This window comes from Carcharhinus amblyrhynchos, chromosome 18, assembly GCF_965287045.1.
Source record: "Carcharhinus amblyrhynchos chromosome 18, sCarAmb.v2.hapA, whole genome shotgun sequence".
NCBI lineage: Eukaryota > Metazoa > Chordata > Chondrichthyes > Carcharhiniformes > Carcharhinidae > Carcharhinus > Carcharhinus amblyrhynchos.
Window position 1 is genome coordinate 32,442,320 of NC_137341.1, and position 26,219 is coordinate 32,468,538.

Genomic DNA, 26,219 nt, shown 5'->3' on the forward strand with positions numbered 1-26,219 from the left:
AGAAGGAAGGATGGGATGGGCCCACGATCAGTCTGAGTGGTGGAGGTGGTGGGGGGATAAGGGGGTCAGTAATATTGGGGGGCATGGGGCAATGTCTGCAGAGGCCAGGGAGAGGCATTGAGCAGCCCAGGGGCAATGTGGCCAGGGGATCTACATACCATGATTTTGTTATACTGTGCATGCGCAGTTGGAGGTGCCAATCAGAGCTGCAGGATTTTGGGCATGTTAAACCCCGCCGATAGGTTTGTGCAGCACAATTTGGAATCATTGATAGTTTTTCAGGCAGAGTGCTATGGGAGTGCCTGAGAACAGGTCTAAAAGTCAGATCTGAAACACACCCAGTTTCAAGTCTGCCCAGCACTTAGAACCAAAATGGTAAAATAGTCTCTGTTCACTTAATTTCAGTTATCTGAAACACTCTTTCCATTCCAATTCTCTGGTTATCTGGACTGTATCTTGTTACTTAAGAAGGCTGCATCTTTGCACTCCCTTATCCTGTCCAGCTTCTCCTGGCAGAGTTGAGAGTTGCTCATTCCTCAGTGATCTGTCTCCAACTGCTCTGGCTTCCAATTAAAACTAAAGAACAAAGGAAAGCTCTCCCCTCTGGGAAGTGGGCTTCCTGTTGCAACATCCCTGCTACTATATTTATTCTTCACACCATAAATCTCTCTAAGCACAATTAAATCAGATAGAAGGAATATAACCAATCCCCCATACATACATACACCTTTGTCCATATTGGATCCAAGTACAGGCACATTAAATTAAACCCACCTAAAACTGTGCCTTATTTATAATATTTACCAATACAAATATAATCTTCAAACTGCTTTTGGTTTCCTAACAACATCACCTGGAGTGGTTCAAGAAGGTGACTCACCAACAACTTCTTGGGGCAATTAGGCTCATATCTCAAGGGTGAGTATAAAGAAACTCATCAGTACTTTGGGGTGGGAAGTAGAGGGTAGTTTTCATCAGTATTCTGGGGCAGCACATCAATTCCTAGAGGGGGGAAATTTGCACCATACCTCCACTGCTTTCAATCTTCTCATCAGGAAATGAAGACACAAGGCCAAAGGTAGAACTCCAAGAAACCCAATGAAGTACAACCACTCCTGGACCTCAGCCTCATCTTCAAAGCATACTTTGTTCAGAGGATATGGCAAGCAGTATTGAGGTTTAGGTTTCATGTTAATGCCCAGTAAATCCTGGAGAAAAAGATCCATCATAAATTTACATGAGTTTGAATGGCTGCAAATTGGGGACAATAAGCTAAACAGGTTAAACATGTATGAAGCAGTTGCTGTGACATGTTCAAAAGAAGGAATCAAGTCAACTTATCTGAGGAGCCTTTGATCACCATTGTATGGTTGCTGGGTGGAGACGACATGACATCACAAAGCAACATTTTTACTATAATTGCAGTGACATCACAGTGGCTATATTTATTTTGGTGAAGGAATTGTCCTATGAAGAGAGATTGAGTAGACCTGGATGAAATCCCCAAGCTCAATCCCGGCCTCGGGTCTCAGTCTCTGTGGAGATTGCACATTCTCCCTGTGTCTGTGTGAGTTTCTTCTGGGGTGCTCCAGTTTCCTCCTGCAGTCCAAAAATGTGTGGGTTAAGTTGACTGGCCATGCTAAATTGACCCTCATGTCAAGAGGATTAGCAGAGTAAATATGAGGGGTTACAGGACCTAGGTGGGATTGTAGTCGGTGCAGACTCAATGGGCCGAATGGCCTCCTTTTGCACCGTAGGGATTCTATGAAATTCCTTGGAGTTTGGAAGAATGAGATGATACAGTAGAAATGCATAAAATTCTTAAGGAATTTGACTGTGTAGGTGCTGAGAAAATGTTTTATCTGGCTATAGAATCTAAATTTCAGTTGCAGAATAAGGTGACAGTCATTTACGCCTAAGAGATTGTGAATCTTTGGAATTCTGTGTCCAAGAGGGTGGCAGTGAGTTGCTCATGAGTTGTAACATACTGAACAGACAATGGATGAAGCTTGGGAGAAATCTCTTCATTCTCACTGGGACTGATTATTTCATACATCAACCACTATTCTGACTACTGAGAGTTAGACCAGCTGCAATTATTAGAAACATCATAGGATGCCTGAAAGCACACTTCAGTTATCATGGCTTCCCCGATATTGTGATGAGTGACAATGACCCTCAATTCATGACTGTAGAATTCAGACACTTTGTTAATGAATGGGAAATTCAGCACTCCACATCATCTTCACACTATCATCAGCCAAATGGAAAGGCTGAGGTAGTGGTGAATATTGTCAAAAGGATCATCAAAAAATCAATTCAATCCAGCACAGATGCATACAGGGCAATCTTAGAGTGGAGAAAATATTGAAGACATGGAAAATAGTCCATTTCATTGTATCATAGAATCCCTACAGTGCAGAAGGAGGCCATTGAGTCTGCACCGACCACTATCCCACCCAGGCCCTATCCCCATAACCCCATGTATTTACCCTGCTAGTCCCCCTGAAAGTAACGGTCAATTTAGCATGGCCAATCAACCTAACCTGTACATCTTTGGACTATGGGAGGAAACTGGAGTACCTGAAGGAAACTCATGCAGACACGGGGAGAACGTGCAAACTCCATAGAGACCATCACCCAAGGCTGGAATCAAAGCTGGGTCCCTGGTACTGTGAGGCAGCAGTTCTAAATACTATCCAACCCTTCAGCTTCTAATGTCACATGGCATCCAGACTACTCTTCCAACAGGCAGAGAAACTTGGAAATTATCTCCTGCTTCTATGATGATCTTCCCCAGTTCTGACACCAATTTAACAACTTTATTAATGTGTCATCTGGCTTTTGTTGTTTCACTTTAATCTCATCACTCGCTTCTGTTTTTCTTTGCCTGTTGGAAGAGTAATCTGGATGCAATGTGACATCACAAAGTTGCGTCACACCCCCCAGAATGCATTTGGTATCGCGTCCCTGGGGTTTCCAAGGAAACGCGGTTTCATGGCGGTGGGCGGCCCATCCTCGGAGAGCCGGGGAGACAGGGCCCAGCGACAGGGACTCCACGGCTGGGAGAGGAGTTAGGAAATATCCAGCGGGAAGGGACAGACAGCGAGTCCGGTGTTTTCCTCTAGGGAGGCACTCCGGGCCCAGTCATCGGGGCGGCGGCGGCGCTGAGGACAGGCTCGGGAATAGGGGACAGGACTGGGGATAGGGGACAGGCCCGGGTTCGGGGATAGGCCCGGGGGAGTTGGGTACGGCAGATGTAGAGGTTTTTTTTCTGCATTCGGTGAGCAAGATTTGAGCGAGAAAGGGAGGGTGAGACCGGGCCCAAGAAGGCTGCAAATTCCAGTGGCATCATGTCGTTCAGGGACCTGAGGAGTAAGAATCTGTTTCATACCTGAGAGTTTGGGCTGTGGGCAGAGGCAAAGGCGGGTTATCAGGGGTTCTGTCTGGGTCAGGATTCTTGTTCATCTCTGCGGGGTGGGGAAGAGGCTTCAACCTTTATATATTTTGAAACGTTATTGATATCCATAAACAGGCATCACTTTTTGAACTCTAAAGTAGACACAGTTAAATAGCCTTGCCTTATACATTATGTATATTTGATGTATTACACATTTTCTCTTGTACCACCTGTCCAGTTTTGGAATCTGTGGTCATTAATGAGAATAAAATTTACTCCAATAGTGCCTGCACTTTCTCACATTGTTCTTTCAACTTTATTTGTTTCCAGAAAGCTGAACAATTTGAAGCAGGATTGGATATTCAGTGGGGCACAATAATTTGGCATTAGTACCACGTAAAAGTGTTGATGCTGATGCATTTAATTACCATTAGTTTCTTAGACTATTGCATCCTCAAAACGTATTTAGAATGAGAGCTTTAAGAATATGAGTACAAATGTGGAATTCCATTCTCACACCTCTGATTTAACATTGTATGCTTTTAGAGTGCTCTCACGTGATGTGCATTGTTGGGCAAGTTTCAGAAATAGTCTCACATAGTACTGAGACAAGGTTTTGGACCCCCTCCCCTGTGATGACCCATTGTTTGTGTAAACAATCTGTTATCTTTCTTCCCCCCCCCCCCCCAAAAAAAGACTTCACTGAGATGATGAGGGCTCTGGGATACCCTCGCCTTATCTCCATGGAAAACTTCAGGAATCCAAACTTCCCTTTGGTAGCAGAGATTCTCATCTGGCTTGTGAAAAGGTTTGTACTCCTGCAAGTGTATTAATCTGTAAAGTACATCATGATTAGGTGAAAGAACAAGCCAAGCTTTCTTTTAGAAATTACTCTGAATGCTTAATATGCCATCAGTTGTTGAATTAAGCCTGAGGCTGTGGGGTAAAATCCACTCTCGTATCTGAACTCATAATCAAGGCTGCTTCTCCTGTGCAGAAATGCTCCCTATTTGGAGGATTCAGAAGCCAGGGTTACGAAAACACACCCTCTAATCATTCATCATAAGGAGAGGTTGAATAGACTGTGTCTTTTTTCTCTGGAGCGTAGAAGGCTGAGGGGTGATCTTATAGAGGTCTATAAAATAATGAGGGGCATAGATCAACTAGATAGTCAATATCTTTTCCCAGAGGTAGGGGAGTCTAAAACCAGAGGGCATAGCTTTAAGTTGAGAAGGGAGAGATACAAAAGGCTGCAGAGGGGTAATTTCTTTCACACCGAAGGTGGTGAGTATCTGAAACAAGCTGCCAGAGGTAGTAGTCGAGGTGGGTACAATTTTGTCTTTTTAAAAAGTGTTTAGACAGTTACATGGGTATGGAGGGATGTGGACCAAATGCGGGCAGTTGAGTCTAGCTTAGGGGTTTTAAAAAAAAAGTGGCATGGACAAGTTGGGCCAAAGGGCCTGTTTCCATGCTGTAAATCTCTATGACTCATCGTATTTGATTATTTTGGTACCAAGTTGTGTGCAAATTAGCTGCAGCATTTATCTCTGTAATAACACTGAGTACACATTAAAAATAATTAAGCCACCGTGAAGCAGTTTGCGCTACCCTGAGAGCAGTGTTATCTGCTTTTTCCTTCTTAAAGCTGATCCAAACCTCCCTCTTGTCCTAAAGGTATTAACCCTTGTATAGACGAAGCAGGCAGTTAGTTAATTATTACAGAAGCCTTTGGAACCTGACCCCAGTGAAGAGTTAATACCTTCAGGGCAAAAGGGATGTTTGGATCTGCTTTAAAAAGGAAGGGCAGATAATTCTGATCACTGGATGGAGATGAGCTGTTAATTCTCACTGGAAGGCATGAGATTTTAGTTCTGCTCCACCATCTTCTTAATGGTCGATGTGGTTTACTATGACTCTCCTGGGTGAGGAAAAATGACTGTTTAGGTGTGCCCTTTGAGATTTCTAAATCTAGTCAGAAGTGAGGGAGTGGTTGGGAGAAAAGGTACATGGGTATAAATAGGATGGGAATAGAGGGATAAAATACATGAATAGGATGGGAATAGAGGGATATGATCCCCAGAAGAGTAGGCGTTTTAGTTAAGTCGGATTGCATGGTCGGTGCAGACTTGGAGGGCCGAAGATCCTGTTCTTGCACTGTAATTTTCTTTGTTCTTTGTATGGGGAAATAAACTAATGTTGCTTAGTGTTTTGCTTTACTAGGTATGAGCCCCAAACAGATATCCCAACAGATGTGGATACAGAACAGGACCGAGTTTTCTTCATCAAAGCTGTAGCTCAGTTCATGGTGAGCATCAAAGAGCTCTTCCTCTGCTCAGTATGTGTCAAATGTAGGACACTATGAGCCTAAGGATTAGATTGGAGTTTGATTAAAGACATCAATATGTTTGTGCATGTATTTATTTCACTGTATTTTAGGCTACTAAAGCTCACATTAAACTCAACACCAAAAAGCTGTATCAAGCTGATGGTTATGCAGTGAAAGAGTTGCTGAAGATTACTACCGTTCTCTACAATGCCATGAAGACAAAGCGATTGGACAGGAGTGAGGATACTGAAGACGATAGTTCGAAATTCAAATTTGACTTGGGGTCAAAGGTAAGCAGTGGTAAAGGATTCATCATTTAGGGGGTGATTAGCACAGGAGGGGATTAACACAGGAGTTTGTTTTGTTTAATTGACAATACTAAATGAGAGAATCTAGGGACACATTCAGTAGAGTTCTTCGGTACTGTCACTAGACAGGAGCACCTCTCAGGACCAAGACTAAACTTATCTCTGACTCATTGTCCTTTCTAATGAGAATCTGCTTTCCAGGAGCTCACCTTGTTGAATTTGCACAGTATTTTGACTGAAGGAGTGTGTTTAACACACTGGCTTTGCTGTTAATTTGACCTTGCAGCAACACTAATAATCTGACACCCCAAATTCTAGCTTGTAGCAGTGAGATGTTTTAATCCTGAATACAGTAAACATGGGCTCTAAACCTACAGCAAGGTCAAGTGATTGGCTCTGGATTCATGGACACAATAAACATGTAAATGAACCCTAACATTTACGGATGGAGACTTTCAGAGCTATCCTTGAATCTGCTTTCAGTGTATACCCATAATAATGTTTGAAAAACGATGTGTTGGAGATTCAATATTTTGCATCTTGTCACCCGTCACAGATTTCAGATTTGAAAATTGCAAGGCAACTGGCCTCTGAGATTACCTCCAAAGGAGCAACAGTATTTGACTTACTGGGAAAAGAAGTAGATCTGAGGGTGAGTAGGCAAAATCCTTATCAACAAATAACTGACAACTGGAAGATATCGATATCCTAAAATGAAAAATGAATGGTTTTATTGTGTTCAATATGAATATATAATACCAGTTCAAATAAACATTGCTTTGCATTTGATTCTAATATAAAGTCAAAAACTTTGCTGTAGTTTTTTTGTGGCCATAGTTAAGAGCACTTGCTTTTGAATTTTGAATGATAGATTAGTAATTCAGGCTGCAGCAGAATACTGAGAATATGAAATGAAAACAGGAAATGTTGGAACACTTGTGAGAACTTGGAAAAATGTGGATTGACACATGGAAGTGTGATGTTGTTGCCATCGGGGAGACATGGTTGTGGGAAGACAGGACTGGCAACTCAGCATTCTGGAGTATAGGATCTTTAGGTGAGAGAGAGGTGGTATAGCACAATTAAGGAGTCAATTACTGCTATAAGGAAAGATGATATTTTGGAAGGATCTTCAAACGAGGCTTTGTGGGTAGAATTTAAGAATGTAAAGGGGCAGCCACATTACTAGGAGTGTATTTATAGGCCCCTAAAGAGTCAGCAGGAAATAGAGGAGCAAATATGTAGGCGGTTCACTGAGGTGTGCAAGAGTAATAATTGGGTAATTATACTGGAGGATTTGAACTTATGACACATTTCTGATTCCTCTCTGGCCACAGGGGAAGTGCCAGAGGACTAGAGGATGGCTACTGTGGTTCCACTTTTCAAGAAGGGTGGTAGAGATGAACCAGGAAATTACAGACTGATGAGACTTGCATCAGTAGTGGGGAATTATTGGAGATAATTCTGAAGGAGAGAATTAATATCCACCTGGGAAGGCATGGGTTAATTAGGGATAATGATGTGGATGTGCCAGCGTTGGGCTGGGGTAAACACAGTAAAAAGTCTGACAACACCAGGTTTTAGTCCAACCGATTTATTTGATAGTAAACTCACAAGCTTTTGATGTTTCCCTCTTCGTCAGGTGAATGGAGAGTTCTGGCCTCGGACAGAGCATATAAAACACAGTTTAGAGATTACTGATTAGAATGCGAATCTTTACACCTAACCTGCTGTTCAAGTCCTAAAGTGGCTGACAATGTGTGTGGAAGGAGCACTGATCACAGGTTAAAGAGATGTGTATTGTCTCCAGACAGTATAGTAAGTGAGGTTTTGCAAACCCAGGCAAGTCACGGGGGTTACACTGTAGGGATTCTATGAGTCATTCAGACCCATTGTAGTTTGTTGCGATCTTGGACAGAGCTATACCAAGTTGAATACAACCAGAAAGGATGCTTTCTATGATACATTTATGAAGTTGGTGAGAGTTGTAGCAGACATGCAAAATTTCTTTAGTCTCCTGAGAAAGTAGAGGTATAGGTGGGTTTTCTTAACTATAGCGTCTGCATGGAGGGACTAAGACAGGTTGTTGTTGATCTGGATACCAAAAAACTTGAAGCTCGCGACCATTTCTACTTCATTCCCATTGAAGCAGAAAAGGGCATGCCCTCCACTACGCTTCCTGAAGTTGTTGATTTAGGGAGAGATTATTGTTGTCGCACTAGTTCCTAGATTCTTGTCATCGTTTGCGTTCCAACCACAACGGTGGTGTCATCAGCAAAGTGTCATCAAGTTGGAAGGGAATTTGGCATACAGTCAGAGGTGTATAAGAAGTACAATAAAGGGATGAGGACACAAGTTTTGTGGAGAACCAGTGTTGAGGATGATCGTGGAGGAGGTATTGTTGGTTATCCTTACTGACTGTGGCCTATAGCTTAGGAAGTCTAGGATCTAGTCGTAGAGGGAGGAGCTGAGCCCAGGCCATGGAGTTTGGAGATCACTTTCGTGGGAATAATGGTGTTGAAGGCTGAGCTGTAGCCTATGAATAGGAATCTGATATGGGTATCTTTGTTATTTAGATGTTCCAGGGTTGAGTGTAGGCTAGGGAGATGGTGCCTGCTGTGGACATATTGCAGCCAAAGGTGAACTGTAGTGGATCTAGGCAGTCTGGGAAGTATGAACTGATTTGTGTCATGACTAATCTTTTGAAGCACTTCATAGTGATGGACGTCAGAGCCACCGGATGATGGTCATTAAGGCATGCTGCTGGGCTTTTCTTTGGTCCCAGAATGATGGTGGTTTTCTTGAAGCAGATAGGGACCTCAGATTGGTGTAAAGAGAGATTGAAGATGTCAGCTGGTTCGCACAGGACCTGAGTGCTCATCTGGGCCAGTTGCTTTCCCTTATTTGATTTTTGAGAAGGCTGCTCTGAAGTCAGCAATGGTGACCTCTGATACAGGTATGTCTGAGGCTTCCAGGATGGAGGGTGTGTTCGTGCTGACCTCTTGCTCAAAATGGGCATAGAATGCATTGAATTCATCGGGGAGGGGTGCATAGGAGCCAGCGATTTTACCTACCATCATCTTGCAGCCTGTTATGTCTTACAGACCTTGCCATAGTCGCCAGGAGTCCATGTGGCTAGCTTGGGATGTGATTGTACTAGAGGGGATACAGAGGAGGTTCAGTAGGGTGTTGCCTGTAATGGAGCATTTGAACTATATGGAAAGACTAGATAGGCTTGAAGCATTTACTTAAGAGAAAGCTGAGGAGGACTGGGATTGAGGTGTATAACATTGAGGGGTATGGATAGGATGAGTAGGGAGCAACTGTTCCCTTTGGTTGAGGAGTCAATCATGAGGGAGCATCATTTTAGGGTAAGGGGCAGGAGATTCAAAAGGATTTTGAGAAACCCTTTTTTTCACTTAAGGGTGGGTGGGAATCTGGAATGCACTGCCTGGGAAGGTAGTGGAGGTGGAACCCTCACAACCTTGAAAAAATATTTGGATGAACACTTAAAATATAATATTTAAGGATATGGGACAAGTGCAGGAAAATAGGATTAGGTCACCTATAGTGGTAGATATTGTTGATGCAGACTCAAAGGGACTTTTCTGCATTGTGTGACTCTATGGGGCGAATTTTCCTGTTAGGCTCACTGTGGGAATTGTAGAAGATGGACCATGTAAATGTCCGTTTACCGCTGGCAGGATTTCCTAGTTTCTGGGCAAGCATAGCCAGAAAATCCCACCCTATGACATAATCTCTGACTTAGCAGGCCAGGAAACATTTCTGGAATGGGAAACAGAGTGAACACTTCAGGTCAATGCTAACTGTCTGGCTTCAGATAATTGCACAGAAATTATGAAATGGAAACATGACATTCAGCCAATTGGCCTAAACCTAATGTTTGTGCTCCACGGGAGCTTCATCTCACCCTATCAACATATTCTTTTCATCTTCATGCACTAGTCTAGCTTCCCTTTAAATGCATCTTGCTACTTTCAAGTTACATTCACACTGCTGAAATGCGTACTAATGGAACAGGGATTCCAGCATATCTGTGTGACCCAGTTAGCAGCAGCTCAGAACAAAATGTTCTGGTTTTGCTAAATCTGGTGATCAGGCTGATCCAGTAACAACAAAGGCTGAATTTTTACCTCCCAATGGAAATATGAATTGGAACTTGAATCGCTGAACTTTTATTTTGCTGGAAAAACAATTCTCCTCCGCCTTCCTGAGCCACTCCACTTGTGGTCTTTTTGCGGGCAGAAAAGGCCTTGGGTGAAAAACCTAGGCGCAAACATGCGGCATGATGGCACAATGGTTAGCACTGCTGCCTCTCGAGCGCCAGGGACCTGGGATCGATTCCTGGCTTGGGTCACTGTCTGTGCGGAGTCTAGACATTCTCCATGTCTGCATGAGTTTTCTCCGGGTATTCCAGTTTCCTCCCACAGTCCCAAAAATTTGCGGGTTAGGTGCATTGGCCACACTAGATTCTCCCTTAGTGTGCCTGCATAGGTGCTGGAGTGTGGCGATGAGGGGATTTTCACAGAAACTCCATTGCAGTGTTAATGTAAGCCTGATATTAGTGTTATTGTGACACTAATAAATAAACTTGAAACACACATTCCACTTCTGTGTTTAGGGTCACTATTCTCCATTTCCCTGCCCATACCATTTTTGTGTGCTGGTGTGGGCTTTGGAGTCCTAAAAGTGTTCTGTTGATTCAAGAACAATTGAAACTTTTAAGAGGCTCTAATAACAGATTCTACCTTTGATGTGGTTTCTTGTTTTTTTTTACAAACATAATAGGCACTTAAAGTTTTTTTTACACTGGAACGTTTTTTTCATTCCAGTATTCATGTTAATATATTTGAATTTTGGGTTTAGAATTTTAAATCTTGAGTTTTTTCCAATTATTTTAAAATAATCCCCATTGCTGCTACATGGTTCAGGCATGGTACATATTTCATACTGGGTGAATAGCTGTTGTGCATGCAGTAGGGTAACAGAGGTGGCATGGGGATCTGATCTGAGACGGGATGGGGGGGTGTTGAGGGGTACAGTTTAGGAGGCCTTTAAATCATGCTGGGAGCTGGGCTGCTGTGTTGGGAATTGAGGCAGGCCTTCTTACTGGCCCACCTGTACACCCACACCCCTCTCAGACTCCATCACCACTCACAAAATGCATTGCAAACCCAACCCCTGTGTGAAAAGGCAAAAATCCTGGACAAAGTCACCTGTGGGCAGGTGTACATTTTGGAAAATGCAAAAGTGTGCAGATTAGGATTTTGCAAACCCACATGAAAATCTGGATGCTGACCTCAGTGCAGTACTGTTAGTGTTACAGGATTCCAGATAGCTGGAGGAAATGGTTATTTATTCCAAATACAATTTCACTAGAATACTGTCTTATCAAAGGAGGCAATAATGTCAAGCCAGCTGTTTTTAGTTTAAATTCTTAAGCATGTAATAAACATTTTTTGCATTGATAATTCACCACTTTACTACAGATCAATGAAATGTAACAAAAAGCGTAGCTAGAGCATCATAGATTGCAGAGACTGTTAGGCTGATCCCTTTCCCATCTGTTTAAAAAAAAATGTACTTGAGGAAAGAAGCTCTTTGCAAATGGAACATCAGAATGTTTCAGAGCAGCAAACATCCAGAGAATACTCGCCACACTTCTTTTCATCAGTCAATTCCATCCTATTCCTATCACCATGTCCCTCAATCCTGCTCTTTTAGGATTGCTTCCAAATGCCTCTCGACTCCACTGACACTGTCGACTTTAGTGTCCTTTCTCCATAATTTCAACACCCTTAGACAGAACCAGGAAGCACAAGTTTAAGAAATGCAAGCACAGGATTAACATCGATGTTAGCAGGAACTTTCTTTCAAAAAGTCAAGCAAGTTCAGCGGCAAGTTTCCCCTTCAGTCAGTGCAGATTCTCTGCAAATATTCCAGAGGGATCTGGTTTAGTTCCTGAGTGTGAACAACATAATCTACTTTAGAAGGTAGTTATGGATTGGGGCTGTGTCTCCCTGTCAATGTGGGGCACCAGAAGTTTGTTTACTCACCATCAGAAGTCAGAGGAATGTCCCAGAGGTTTTTCTAAATTGGCATAATGTTCCCCGTCCCCTGACTCAGGAGTTTGCATGTTGGATGGGGGATAGCGTGGTCACATGGTGACAATGTCAGACTGATCTGATACTGCCAGCTGGTCTTTATCTGTTCTTTGTTTCTGGGTATTTTTTATGGAATGTAATGTGTTCTGTCTTTTTTTTAAACAGGAGATGAGAACAGCAGCAATAGCCAGGCCCCTGGAAATCAATGAGACTGAGAAGGCATTAAGAGCTGGAATTAAAGAAATTATAGTGAGTGACTGTATCTCTTTGAATCAAACAAAGTTAGGAAAAATCTTGAGATATTTAATTGGAACAGTTACTGATTGTTTCATCTGGACTGAATGGGATAAGTGGAGAATGAAGCTTGAAAGCACTGGGAAGATTCCATGTATTGAAAACTAATTTATTGAAGTATTCATTACTACACTGGGAGAGTGCTGTAACATTGGAGGCTGTCTTTATGAAAAGTTAAACCAAGGCCCCATGGCACTATTTTGAAGAAGGGGAGTGAAAAGCGTTATATAAATGTAAGTCATATTTTTGATTCAAGCAGATGTTCGTGGATATTGAACTGAACTTTCAATGACAGAAAATGTTCAGTTGGCAACTAATTCCTGATTTTTGTCCTCTTCCTTCCTGAGGGGTAATTGTCAAATTTATTCAGGGGATATCTTGAGCCAGTTATTTTAAGCAGTGGAGTAAATCATCTGGGGCAATTATCCCATATTTGGAAATACATACTATTTTGTTGCTGTTTCTGTTCCAGGAGCAAGTACAAAAGACCAAGGAAATGCTGAACAATGTTGCCTCTGATGAAGCAAATCTGGAAGCTAAGATTGAAAAGAAGAAGATGGAGCTGGAGAGGAGTAAAAAGCGACTACAAACCTTGCAGAGTGTCAGGTTAGATTCTGAAAGGGCAGATAGTCTCCTGTTCTGTGCATGGCTTTTACAAGTTGCCAATCACAACATTGCTATTTGTGGACCTTGCATGATAGCATTGTGTGGGCTAGTAACTTATGGCAGCTTTACTTGAGGGGTGTGCGAGGTGGGTGTGGTGGAGGGAGAGGTGGTAACATTATGAAGGCGCTTTCTTTTCCCCTCAGTGAATTGATAGCTTTGCCAGAAAATAGTAGAACAGTCCATCCTTTGTCCTGGCATATTGTATTCAAATGACACTTCCATAGCTGGCAGTGCCTGCAAGTAGGTTAGTCCAGAGGAGTGGTGGAAGCAACTACAAGATCAATTTTATTACAGTAGGTTGGAGTAGTAGTGTAATATAAATGGACCATTGAGATATTAATCAAAATTTTTTAAAAAATCATTCACCAATAATCTGCTTCCAGTTGTACCCAGCATCCCTGATAGCCCAACCCAAAAAATGCAGCTCCACCATGTAGGTGATACAGTTGATGCCATGATAATGATAAGACTAAAGTTCAACACTCAGTAGACTTATGAAATCAATTCTGTGTGGATTATGACTTGTACAGATTGGAATAGACACATTGTTTGCTCCACATTAACTGTTCATTACATCCATGTTCAGGATAAAGCAGCCTGCTTGATTGGCACCCCATTCACAAACATTCACCCTCTCCGCCTCTGACGAATAGTAGCAGCAGTATGTACCATCTACAAGGTGCACTGCAGGAACTTTCCAAACCCATGGCCATTATCATCTAAAAGGACAAGGGAGATACAATAATCTCAGTTTTCCAATGATGACACATTCTAATAGATATTTAGAAGCAGGATTAAGTTGCATCAACTGGTGGCTAGTGTTCGAAACATTGGAATGATTCAGCATTTTCAGTGATCTTAAGTAATTGGATCTATTTCTCAATACTTGGGAAGGCTAATCATTTTAATCAGCTACTATTAAAGATTTGTTGATAAACAACATGAGGAATTATAAACCAGTGAAATTCCATTCCACTGGATCTGACTGGTCCACCATTTTCTACAGGCAGTGAGATGATTAGAGGAGACTAACTGATTTGTTTTTAAATGTCAAGACTCTCTGGATTTCTTTTGCATCCTCAGGCCGGCCTTTATGGATGAATATGAGAAGATTGAGGAGGAGCTCCAGAAACAGTATGAGACCTATGTGGAAAAGTTCCGTAACCTGTGCTACCTGGAGCAGCAACTTGAAGACCTACACAGGATGGAACAGGAAAGGTTTGAGGTAAGTGATGGTGGGTAACCAACTAAGGAAGGAGTAGCAGAGATGCAAGGTGCATGGTGATGGTGGATAACCAACTAAGGAAGGAGCAGCAAGGTCTTTGTAACTGGGGATTCTCTGAGATGACAAAAGGGTTAGATCCTACTGTCTCAAATGTTTAAGAAAAGCTTCTGGAGTACTGTCGGTTAAACTTTGCCCTAGAAGCTTTGTCCCTCTGTAAACTTGGAGTCATCGAAATGTCTGCTGCTTGTGTTTTAACCACTCCCTCAGTCACCCATATGCTCACTGACATATACTGACTTTTGGTTGACCAACATCTCGATTTGAGATTTTTCACATTTGTTTGCAAGTCTCTCCCCACCTCCATTTTCTCCTCCAGTCTCATGACAGTCTGAGATACCTGCGCTCCTCTAATTTTGGTTTTTTGTGCACCCTCCATTTTAATTGCTCCACTAGTGGTGGCCATGCCTTCAGTTGTCCAGGCCCCAAGCTCTGTAGTGTCCTCTCTACACCTCTTTGACTACTTTATTTTCCTTCTTTAAGACACTCTTTAAAACCTAACCCTTGACCAAACTTTTGGTCAGTTGACTGAATATCTCTATGTGGCTTGGTGTTGTACTTTGTTTTGTAATGCCCCTGTGATTGCCCTGAGACATTTTATTATGTTAAAGATGCTATATAAATGTCAGTGTTGAAGGATCCTGCTCCTCTCAGGTTTGGTGTTTTGTTCATCACTCTTGCTGCCTAATCTCTCTTCAGTAAATGTTTTTTAATTCTATCATTTCAAAACTGAATTTTTGGTTATAATAATTGTTCAATCATTGAGTCTTTGTCAACAGTTGTAACCAATACTTGGGCATTTCCCAGGAAACTGAAAACACATTGCGCCTGATGCAGAATAAACTGAAGGAGGAGGAAAAAAGGCTGATGAAAAATTCAGGTAAAGTGAGGCTGTGTTGTCTTTTTCTATTATTCATTGTTTCAGGTGCTTAAAGCTGTTTTGCTTTGACAGAAACTGGCTATTGGATACGAGAATGAACCTGTGAGTGGCCAGCTATGTTGATAATAGGTCATTGTTTCACAAGTTGGACAGAATAGAATAGACTGTTCAGAGTGCTGGGTATGAGTTGAAAACACGATATACAATGCATGTGCCTACATGTCTGTATGTCAGATGTGCAATGTGTGGATGAACAATATATATCATGTGCAAGAATAAGCTATGTATGGGCCCCATTTTCGTACATTGCAATATGGTGCTCCAAAAGTATGACATGGGCTTTGAAGCACTTTGGGACACCCCTGTGAAATTGAGAAAGGTACAGGAGAAATGCAAGTTCTTTGTGTCCTGAATTCTGAAGCTGACAAGCATTGAAAAGTGTTTTTTTTTTAATGATTGTCACACATGAAGCCTGGACTAGTGCTACCCTTTCGGCAGTGCTCATAAATGGCTGTTCCAGCCCTGGTTTTGTCTCTTCTGTGACATTGATATGAAATAAGGGGAGTGCGAGATGCAAATGACCTTTCGTTGTGATGATATCTTGGTGCAATGATCAAGCTGTCACAGCTAGTCTGTGTGCTAGGATCCCTTTCAAGTTGGTTCACATAGGCTGGCTAAACAATTAGAAGCTTGATTCAGGAGCGGAGGACACTGGGTGCTCCATAGATCCAGAATGTAATTTCAATGTAAAAACTTATCCCTTTCTTCGGGTACCATTCCTGCCTTCAAATCCTGTCATCATCAACTCCTCCCCTCAAAAAACTCCAATCTTTGACCTCTCTCTCTGTCTCTCTCCTTGCACAATGTCACCCCCATCTCCAACTTCCATTTCCTCCTCAATATCCTGAGTGTGATTGCCTTTCCTGGAATTTCATGTTTAGATCTGTCCAGCCTGGTTTGCTTTCTTAGTATGAAATTGGCCAGGTTCCTTACAAGTCACAATTTTCATCCCATGTAACTGTGACAAAAGGCAAATTATTATCCCTCAACTATCAATCTGCACCTTTTATCATTATTGACGACACCATCCTTTTAAAACCTTACTCTGCCATCCAGCTGGTTTGGACTGCATTTGCTACTTGCACTCTACTATTCCACTTTTATCTGTTTCCGGTTGGAGCAACTGAATGTTCTTTAAGAGGATCCCTTCCCACTTAGCACACTTACTTTTGGTGTCCTCTCAGGATCCACTGTTGACCCACATTTCACACCATCATCATCCAAAAACTGACAGTTTTCACATGTGTGCTGGTGATGCCCAACTCTAGCTCATCATCACCACCTCCCTGAACTCCTCCACCACTTCCAAATTATCAGGTTGCTTGTCCAGCACCTAGTATTGGATGAACAGAAATTTCATCCAACAATTTATTAAGAAGATGAAAATTATTGTCAATCCTTGCCACAAACTCCATCCCTCTCCTTGGAAAATGTCTAAGCCTGAACTAGAATTGTAATCTTTGTGCTGTATTTGACCCGCAAAATGAGTTTCTGATCACATTTATGCTGTCATCAAGATTACCTACGTTCAACAGGAGTCAGTGGCGTAGTGATATTGTCACTTGACTAGTAATCCAGAGACCCAGTGGAATACTCTGGGGACCCAGGTTCAAATCCTGCCATGGCAGATGGTGAAATGTGAATTCAATAAAAAATCTGGAATTAAGTCTAATGATGACCATGAAATAATTGTCAATTGTGATTAAAAGAAACCTTTCTGCACACATGACTCAGCAATGTGGTTGACTCATAAATGTCTTCTGAAATGGCCTAGAAAGCTACTCAACTACGGGATTGAATGAAAAAAAGTCTGATTTTTGCAATGTTTCCCCTAGACCTGACTGCTTCAAAGCTGGCCTCCCAGCTTCCACACTCCATACACTTTTATATCAAAATTTTCATTCCCTCACGACCTCCCCCTCCTTATCTCTAATCTACTCCAGTTCTACAACCCTCCATGGTTTCTATACTCTTCTAATTTTCATCTCCTGCACATCTTTTAATTTTAATCACTCCACAATCGGCAGCCATTTCTTCAGCTGTCTGGTTCCGAAGATCTGCTGTTCTTTTCCTAAATCCCTCTCTCCTCCTCTAGTCACTTCTTTAAACCTATCTTTAACTAAGATTTTGGTCACCTGTCCTAAAATCCTAATTGTGTCAGATCATGTTTGTTATTGCTCTTATGAGGTGCGCTGCTATGTTTTACAGTATTTAAGATATTTTATAAATACAAATTGTTAACTGTAATAAACTTTTCTGTCTTGAAACAGGGAAAGATGATGATTCTGACAATGAGATACAAGAAGATGAGGGCTCAGATAGTGATCTAGAAGATAGAAGACCACTGAAACCACGGCTCACTAGGGAACTGCCCATCCAGGGTATGTGGTACCTTTTTGTTTTAGGGAGGATTTAATAATGCTGTGCTAATGGAGTTTTGCATAAAGGTTTCAAACACATTCCTTTATAAGTCATAGAGGTTTACAGCATGGAAACAGGGCCTTTGGCCCAACTTGTCCGTGCCACCCTTTTTTTTCTAAACCCCAGAGCTAGTTCCAATTGCCCACATTTGGCCCATGTCCCTCTATACTCATCTTACCCATGTAACTGTCTAAATGCTTTTTAAAAGACAAAATTTTACCCATCTTTACTAGTACCTCTGGCAGCTTGTACCAAACACTCACCACCCTCTGTGTGGGGGGGAAAAAAAAATTGGCCCTCTGGACCCTTTTGTATCTCTCCCCTCTCATCTTAAACATATGGCCTCTAGTTTTAGACTCCCCTACCTTTGGGAAAAGGTATTGACTATATAGCTGATTTATGCCCTTTATTATTTTATAGACCTCTGTAAGATCACCCCTCAGCCTCTGAATAGTGTGGATGAACAGAGGGATCTAGGTGTATGTGTACATAGATCCCTGAAAGTTGGGAATCAAGTAGATAGGGTTGTTAGGAAGGCATACGGTGTCTTGGCGTTTATTGGTAGGGGGATTGAATTTAGGAGCCGTAGCGTCATGTTGCAACTGTACGAAACTCTGGTGCTGCTGCACTTGGAGTATTGTGTACAGTTCTGGTCCCCACATTATAGGAAGGATGTGGAAGCTTTGGAGAGGGTGCAGAGGAGGTTTACCAGGATGTTGCCTGGTATGGAGGGGAGGTCCTATGAGGAGAGACTGAGGGATTTGAGGTTGTTTTAGAAAGAAGGCGGCTACGAGGGGACCTTATTGAAACATATAAGATGATTAGAGGTTTAGATAGGGTGGACAGTGATAGCCTTTTTCCTCGGATGGAGAAAGCTAGCACGAGGGGGCATAGCTTTAAATTAAGGGGTGGTAGTTATGGGACGGATGTCAGGGGTAGGTTCTTTACCCAGAGGGTGGTGAGGGATTGGAATGCCCTGCCTGCTGCAGTTGTAAATGCGCCTAGTTTGGGGGCGTTTAAGAGATCCGTGGATAGGTTTATGGATGGTAGGGGTTTGGTTTAGGTTAGAGGGTCATCGTTTCTTAACTGGTCGGCGCAGCATCGTGGGTCGAAGGGCCTGTTCTGCGCTGTAATGTTCTATGTTCTACACTCTAGGGAAAGAAGTTTCAGTCTATCCAACCTCTCCTTATAACTCAAACCATCAAGTTCTGGTAGCATCATAGTAAATCTTTTCTGCACTCTTTCTCCTTTAATAATATCTTCTCTATAATAGGGTGACCAGAACAGTGCACAGTATTCCAAGTGTGGCCTTACCAGTGTCTTGTACAACTTCAAGACGTCCCAACTCCTGTATTCAGTGTTCTGATTTATGAAGCCAGACATGCCGAATGCTTTCTTCACTACTCTGTCCACCTGTGACTCCACTTTCAATGAGTTATGAACATGTATCCCTAGATCTCCTTGTTCTATAAGTCTCCCCAATGCCCTACCATTAACTGAGTAAGTCCTGCCCTGGTTCAGTCTACCAAAATGCATCATCTCACATTTATCTAAATTAAACTCCATCTGCCATTCATCAACCCACTGGACCAATTGAACAAGATCTTGTTCCAATCCTAGATATCCTTCTTCACTGTCCACTATGCTACCAATCTTAGTGTCATCTGCAAACTTATAACCATGCCCCATATATTCTCATGCAAATCATTAATATAAATGGACCCAGCACTGATCCCTGAGGCACACTGCTGGTCTGGGGCTCCAGTTTGAAAAACAACCCTCTACAACCACTCTCTAGCTTCTGTCATCAAACCAACTTTGTATCCATTTAGCTACCTCACTCTGGATCCTGCGAGATTTAACTTTATGCAACAACTTACCATGTGGTAGCTTGTCAAAGGCCTTGCTAAAGTCCATGTAGACAACATCAACATCAACTGCACTGCCCTCATCTACCTTCTTGGTTACCCCTTCAAAAACTCTATCAAATTTGGGGGACATGATTTTCCACTCACAAAGCCATGCTGACTGTCTCTAATCAGTCCTTGTGTCTCTAAATACCTGCAGATCTTGTCTCTCAAAATACCTTCTAACAACTTATCCACTGCAGATGTGAGGCTCATTGGCCTGGAGTTCCCAGGCTTTTCCCTGCAGCCCTTCTTAAACAACATTTGCCACCCTCCAATCTTCAGGCACCTCACCTGTGACTATCAATTCAAATATCTCTGCTAGGGAACCTGCAATTTCCTCCCTAGCCTCCCACAATGTCCTGGGATACACTTCATCAGGTCTTGGGGATTTATCTACCTTGATACGCTTTAAGACTTCCAGCACCACCACCTCTGTTATATGCATACTCCTCAAGACATCACTATTTATTTTCCCAACTTCCCAAACGTCCATGCTTTTCTCAACAGTAAACACTGATGAGAAATATTCATTTAAGATCTCATTCATCTCTTGTGGATCCTTAAGAGGCCCTATCTCTCCCTAGTAAGCCTATTGCCCTTTATGTATTTGTGGAGCTCTTTGGTTTCCCCTTCGCCTTATCTGCCAAAACAATCTCGTGTCCCCTTTTTGCCCTCCTGAATTCCCTCTTAACTCTATTCCTACACCCTCTATACTCTTCAAGGGATCCACCTGATCCCAGCTGCCTATGTATGTCATGTGCTCCTTTTTCTTGACCAGGGCATCAATATCCCAAGTCATCCAGGGTATCCTACATCTACCAGCCTTGCCCTTCACTCTAAGAGGAATGTGCTGACCCCGACCCCCAGTTAACACACTTTTGAAAGCTTCCCACTTACCAGACATCCCTTTGCCTTCCCACAGACTCCCCCAATTAACAGTTGAAAGTTCCTGCCTGATACCATTAGCCTTGCACCAATTTAGAATTTTAACTTTTGGGCCAGACCTATCATTCTCCATAGCTTTCTTAAAACTAATAGAATTATGGTCACTGGTCCCAAAGCAATCCCTCACTAATACTCCTGTCACTTGCCCTTCCTTATTTCCCAAGAAGAGGTCAAGTTTTGCCCCCTCTCTAGTCGGGCCATCCACATAGTGAATGAGAAATTCCTCCTGAATACATTCAACAAATGTCTCTCCATCCAACCCTCTAATACGATGGCTGTCTCAGTCAATGTTGGGAAAGTTAAAATGCCCTAATATTGCCACCTTAATTTTCTTGGAAATATCTTTAATCTCCTTATGTATTTGCTCCTCAATTTCCCGTTGATTATTTGAAGGCCTATAGTACAACCCTATCAAAGTGATTTCATCCTCTTTATCTCAGTTCTAGACTCAGTGGGCAAGCCCTCGGATATATTCCCTCTCAATATTGAATCAAAAGTGCAACTCCCCCTCTTCTCTTACCTCCTGTTCTATCTTTCCTTTAGCGTCTGTACCCTGGAACATTGAGCTGCCAGTCTTGTCCCACCCTTAGCCATGTTTCAGTAATTAATATGATATCCCAGTCCCATGTACTCATCCCTGCACTGAGTTCATCTGCCTTGCCTGTCAGGTCCCTTGCATTGAAATAAATGCAGTTTAATCTGGACTTCCCTTGCTTTCTGTCTGGCTTTTGCCTCAACTGTCTGGTATTAGGATTATTGACACTGCCTTTACTATCTAATGTGTTCTCTTTAACTTCTATGCTGTCCTCAACCTTCTCTTCTATCTCCTAATGCTTTGGGTCCCATTCCCATCACCAAACTAGTTTAAACTCCTCCGAGTGGCTGTAGCAAATCTCCCTGCCAGGATGTTAGTCCCACTCCAGTTCAGGTGTAACCTGTCCTTCTTGAACAGGTCACTCGTTCCCCAGGAAAGATCCCGATGACCCAAAAATCTAAACCCCAATCCCTGCACCAGTTTCAAACCACACATTCGTCTGCCTAATCTCCCTATTATTACTCTCACTAGCATGTGGCACCAGTAGTAGTCCAGAAATTACTACCTTCAAGGTTCTGCACTTTAGCCTTCTGCTGAATTCTCTAGATTCACACTTCAGGACACTTTATCTCATGTATAGAGACAGTTGGCAAGCACTGGAACTATCTGCAGACCATGATAGCTGGTAAATGGGAAGGTGCAGAACCAGTACCGAATACCACAACCCAAACATTTCCTTTACTAAATGACTGCCCAGTTCCCTGACATAATCCAGTTTCATTATATGGCCTGTCTATCCTACTTAGTTTGTTGTTTTGATGGTGTTTATTCTAGTCTAACTTCTGTCCCCAATGAGATCGCAAACAAAAGACCCTGGATGCTGGAAATATTTAGCAGGCCAGGAAACTTCTGTGAAGAACAAAACAGATTGAACATTTCCAAGTCTAACCTTTCATCAGAACCTTGAGGTCATTCTGGCCAGCATTTCCATTTTGCTTAACCTCTTCTTGGAGCCCTGGTATCAGTTTGGCCTTCCTGTCATCTTCTGTAGAACCAGGATTTGTGCTGTGTGTGCCAGCACCCAGAATGTTATAGTGATTCACTACCCTTGCATTATATTGCTTCAATGTCACTAAGTTAATCATTTAAATTGGAGATCTGATAGCTTACCTACTTTTAATGCAAAAAAAAAATTGATTTTTTTAAAAATATAATTTTAATCCCGTCATCCAATAGATGCAAGGCATTGTAATGCTGCCAGGAATGATCTCGATGCTTGGTATCCTATGATGGTATTAAGTACATTGGCCTGTGGTAAGGTGGCTTTGTCAGGACCTCAGTGGAGGATTGCATACTGAATTTGTGCTTTTATGGATTTGGGGTGTGAACAATGGGATGGAACCTGTCATTTTGATGGATTACAATTTATCTAGTTTGAATGATTAGCAGTTGCAGAGGCTGCGGTATGTACTTATCTTCTGATTAACATGAATAAACAGGGTCCGTTGTCTGAGTTTGAGTTTTCCTGAAAGATGACCCTTGTCTCTTCAGATCATGTCTTCTTCCCCTTTAGATTCTGGTTTAGGTTGTGCTTTGTTAGGATTTCTCCAAGGAACAGTAACATTGCTGATCTTTTGAGACTTTTTGAACCTGTAGCCAATGAAGGAACCAGTTCAAATGAAGTTTTAGTCATGATCAGCAATATTTCAATAATGCCCATTGTGGCAAATCGATTGAATCTTGTGGTCAACATTCCCTCTAAATTTGTTGCTATCTCTTCACACCACACACCTGCCCTGTTTAAAAAAAAACAGTACCTGCTTCCACTTTTGCATACTAAATTTAATCTTTGCTCAGTCAGTGAACTTTGCAGGTTGAAATATGCTCACCAGTTTCATGCCCGAGGCACAGACATCCAGCATGTTAGCATTTTGTTAGATACTATAATGAGATATCTGGACTCTTAATAAATCAATTTCACATTCACAGGCAGAGTTGGTGGTCGAGTGGTTGGGACAATGCATGGAGGTGATACTGAGGATGAGGTGAGACACTCTAGCTGCTTTCATAGCCTTAATGTTTAGTGATCCTGTAGATTATACTTTAGCCCCATTTTGACTGTGGATTCTGGCCTCAGACACTTTACAACTGATCTAAGTCATCCTGCATCTATAATCACTCTAATGCATCCAATGTAAAGAACAGCCAAGAGTCCTTCAAGAGGTGGACCGTTGGAAGTCTGGAGAATGGAGGCCCTTTGCCAAGAAAACAATCTGACGAATAAACTTTTATTTGCATGTATGTTCTCACATTCAACATGTGAGCAAGAATTATGCAGGCAATGTTTTCGTAACCCAGGTCCAGCTTTCCAGCTGATGGCTTCATTATCACTTGATTGTCATCTTCCTTGTTTTTTTTTTGCTGTTTAAGATCATCTCGTTTTCTTTTTGCTGTGATAGTTGTGTGTCTTGGCTTTTACTGCTGCCCCATTCTTTCTGGTGATTTGGTAATTGGTGTTTTGGTGGTGATCTCAACACCAAAAAACAGCAACAATTTCTGCCCTGTAAACTGCACCTTATTCCACCTTTAATCAACTCCAAACAGGAAACAGGGTGCAGGCTGCTTGTGTGCTAGGTAGTAGCATGTTAAATGTTTGTAATTGTGGAATGCTTTTAGTTAGCTGTAGTAGCTTGTTTTCTCTACACAGAATCTGTGCAAGTGACAAAGTCCCAGACTCATTACTTTTATCAGTGGCTTTTTGTTTGATTGTTTTCTTTTGAGTTTAAGTCTGCTTTTCTTTCTTCTGTTGCTTTCCATTATTGCTTTCATAATGCGCCAAACATTATCTGCTCAGTCAAAGGATGTCAAGAATTCCAGCAGCAGCAAGGTTGGTTCAGATATAGAGACTTGGCATTTCATTCCATTACTGTAGCTCATTCTGCAATTATATTGATGTTTACTGTAGCCATTATCATCACAGGGCATTAGCCATACAATTACTTCTTGTTTTGTTACTTCTAGTAGAGATTCAAGGCTTCAGTGCCACTGAGAAGTTAAATCATGCACTATTGTCACAGTAGCTATGATAAACCTTGCACTTGTCATTTATCGTACTCTGTGATGTCTCCTCACTTATCATCTCCAGGCCATTCCAGCCCCAAAGACAGGCCTGTACCACCTGTAGTTCACACTGGTGTTATGCAGCTCTTTAGCTGTCAGTCAAGTTTGGAGGATCAGAGTTTATTATATGGCCAGGTATTTATCACTTTATAACCATGGGTAGGGAAGGTTGTTGCAGAAATCTTGCATGTTACCTTGAGCTGTTCTTTCAGAACAATCCAAACCTTTAATTAGTTGCTAGCCTATAATTCCTCATCATCTAAGAATATAAGAAATAGGAGCAGCAGTAGGCCATCTAGACCTTCGAGCCTTCCCCGCCATTCAATAAGATCATGGCTGATCTGAATTGGATCAGTTCCGCTTTCTCCCTGTAACTCTTAATTCCCTTGCCTGTCAAAAACCTATCTACCCGTGACTTAAATATATTTAACGAGGTAGCCTCCACCACTTCAATGGGCAGAGAATTCCAGAGATTCACCACCCTTTGAGTGAAGATGTTCCTCCTCAACTCCGTTCTAAACTGCCCCCCCTCCCCCGCCCGCTTATCTTGAGGCTGTGCCCTCTAGTTCTGCTGTCCTTTCTGAGTGGGAAGAATCTCTCTACCTCTACCCTATCTATCCCTTTCATTATCTTATACATCTCTATAAGATCCCCCCCTCATCCTTCTAAACTCCAACAAGTACAGACCCAGTCTATTTAGTCTCTCTTCATAGTCCAACCCCCTCATCTCCAGTATCAGCCTAGTGAACCTCCTCTGCACTCCCTCCAAGGCCAAAATATCCTTGCGCAAGTGTGGCGACCAAAACTGCACACAGTACTCCAGCTGCGGCCTCACCAGTACCCTGTACAGTTGCAGCAAGACCTCCCTGGTTTTATATTCTATCCCCCTCGCTATAAAGGCCAGCATGCCATTCACCTTCTTCGTCTGCAGACTGGGTTTTTGCAACTCGTGCACAAGGACCCCCAGGTCCCTCTGCACCGTAGCATGCTGCAGCTTTTCGCTCTTTAAACAGTAATCCCTCCTACTATTATTTCTGCCAAAGTGGATAACCTCATACTTACTAACATTATACTCCATCCGCCAGGTCCTCGCCCACTCGCTCAGCCTATCCAGATCCCTCTGCAGACTTTCCACACCCTCTGCACAATTTGCTTTTCCACTCATCTTTGTGTCATCAGCAAATTTCGTTACCCTACACTCATCCCCCTCCTCTAGATCATCTATATAAATGGTAAATAGCTGAGGCCCCAGCACCGATCCCTGCGGCACTCCACTAGTCACCAACCGCCAACCAGAATAGCACCCATTGATAACTGCCTGCTATTCAGTGTATCGCCATCCAAAGCCTCACATGAGGTTATCACTGGTCAGTGAAGGTGTTGCCCTTGGTTAACACTTCATCCTTTTCTATGTGATGGGCTCCATTTGAAGCAAATGGTTAATGAGTTCTCTTACTCTCCAGGAGGATTCAGATGACAGCGAGATTGATGTTGAAGATGAAGATGATGAATATGAAATTGCTGAAGATGATGATGAAAGCATTGATATTCAGCCAGAACAGCCCTCAAGCAGAATTCACAAACAGGAACTCGATGAAAGTGACAATGACTTCTAATCCCAACCCTAAGCAAGTTTTTAAATTCATTTATGGGATGTGGATGTTGCTGGCTAGGCTAGCATTTATTGTTTAGCTACAGAGCAGATTATACAGTGTACTATGCAAGATGTTCACTGCTGCCCCCGATCTTCCTCCAGCTCTCCTACTGTGTTATACAGTAAAAATGACCCAAAAGTCAATGTGTGCAGTTGTTAGAATCAAGACACCCAGTTCCATTTCAGACAGTGGAGTCTGTTGAAATGATCAACCCATTTTATCGGCACCTATTGTATGTTAGATAATTTTATTTGAATTGATTAAATGAAGCAAGTCTTTTTACTCCAATCCA

At 42.3% G+C, this 26,219-nt stretch overlaps 1 protein-coding gene across 3 annotated transcripts; it reads left to right on the plus strand.

Annotated features, from left to right (window-relative positions):
* The first annotated feature begins 2,978 nt into the window (after nt 1-2,978).
* On the plus strand, nt 2,979-26,219 carry cluap1 (clusterin associated protein 1). 3 transcript variants are annotated; one of them, XR_013888919.1, is made up of 13 exons: nt 2,979-3,375; nt 4,097-4,208; nt 5,621-5,705; nt 5,837-6,016; nt 6,591-6,686; nt 12,325-12,408; nt 12,926-13,059; nt 14,203-14,344; nt 15,209-15,281; nt 17,612-17,722; nt 23,142-23,197; nt 24,298-24,407; nt 25,736-25,838. XR_013888919.1 is itself a non-coding variant. In XM_080206689.1 (13 exons), the coding sequence occupies exons 1-13, from the start codon at nt 3,354-3,356 to the stop codon at nt 25,886-25,888; spliced, it is 1,281 nt and encodes a 426-aa protein (XP_080062815.1). In that variant the 5' UTR covers nt 2,979-3,353; the 3' UTR covers nt 25,889-26,219. The 3 variants fall into 3 exon arrangements, 2 of the variants coding, with proteins under 2 accessions (XP_080062815.1, XP_080062816.1); XM_080206689.1 differs by lacking the exon at nt 24,298-24,407 and adding an exon at nt 24,007-24,039 and having other exon boundaries at nt 25,736-26,219; XM_080206690.1 differs by lacking the exon at nt 24,298-24,407 and having other exon boundaries at nt 25,736-26,219.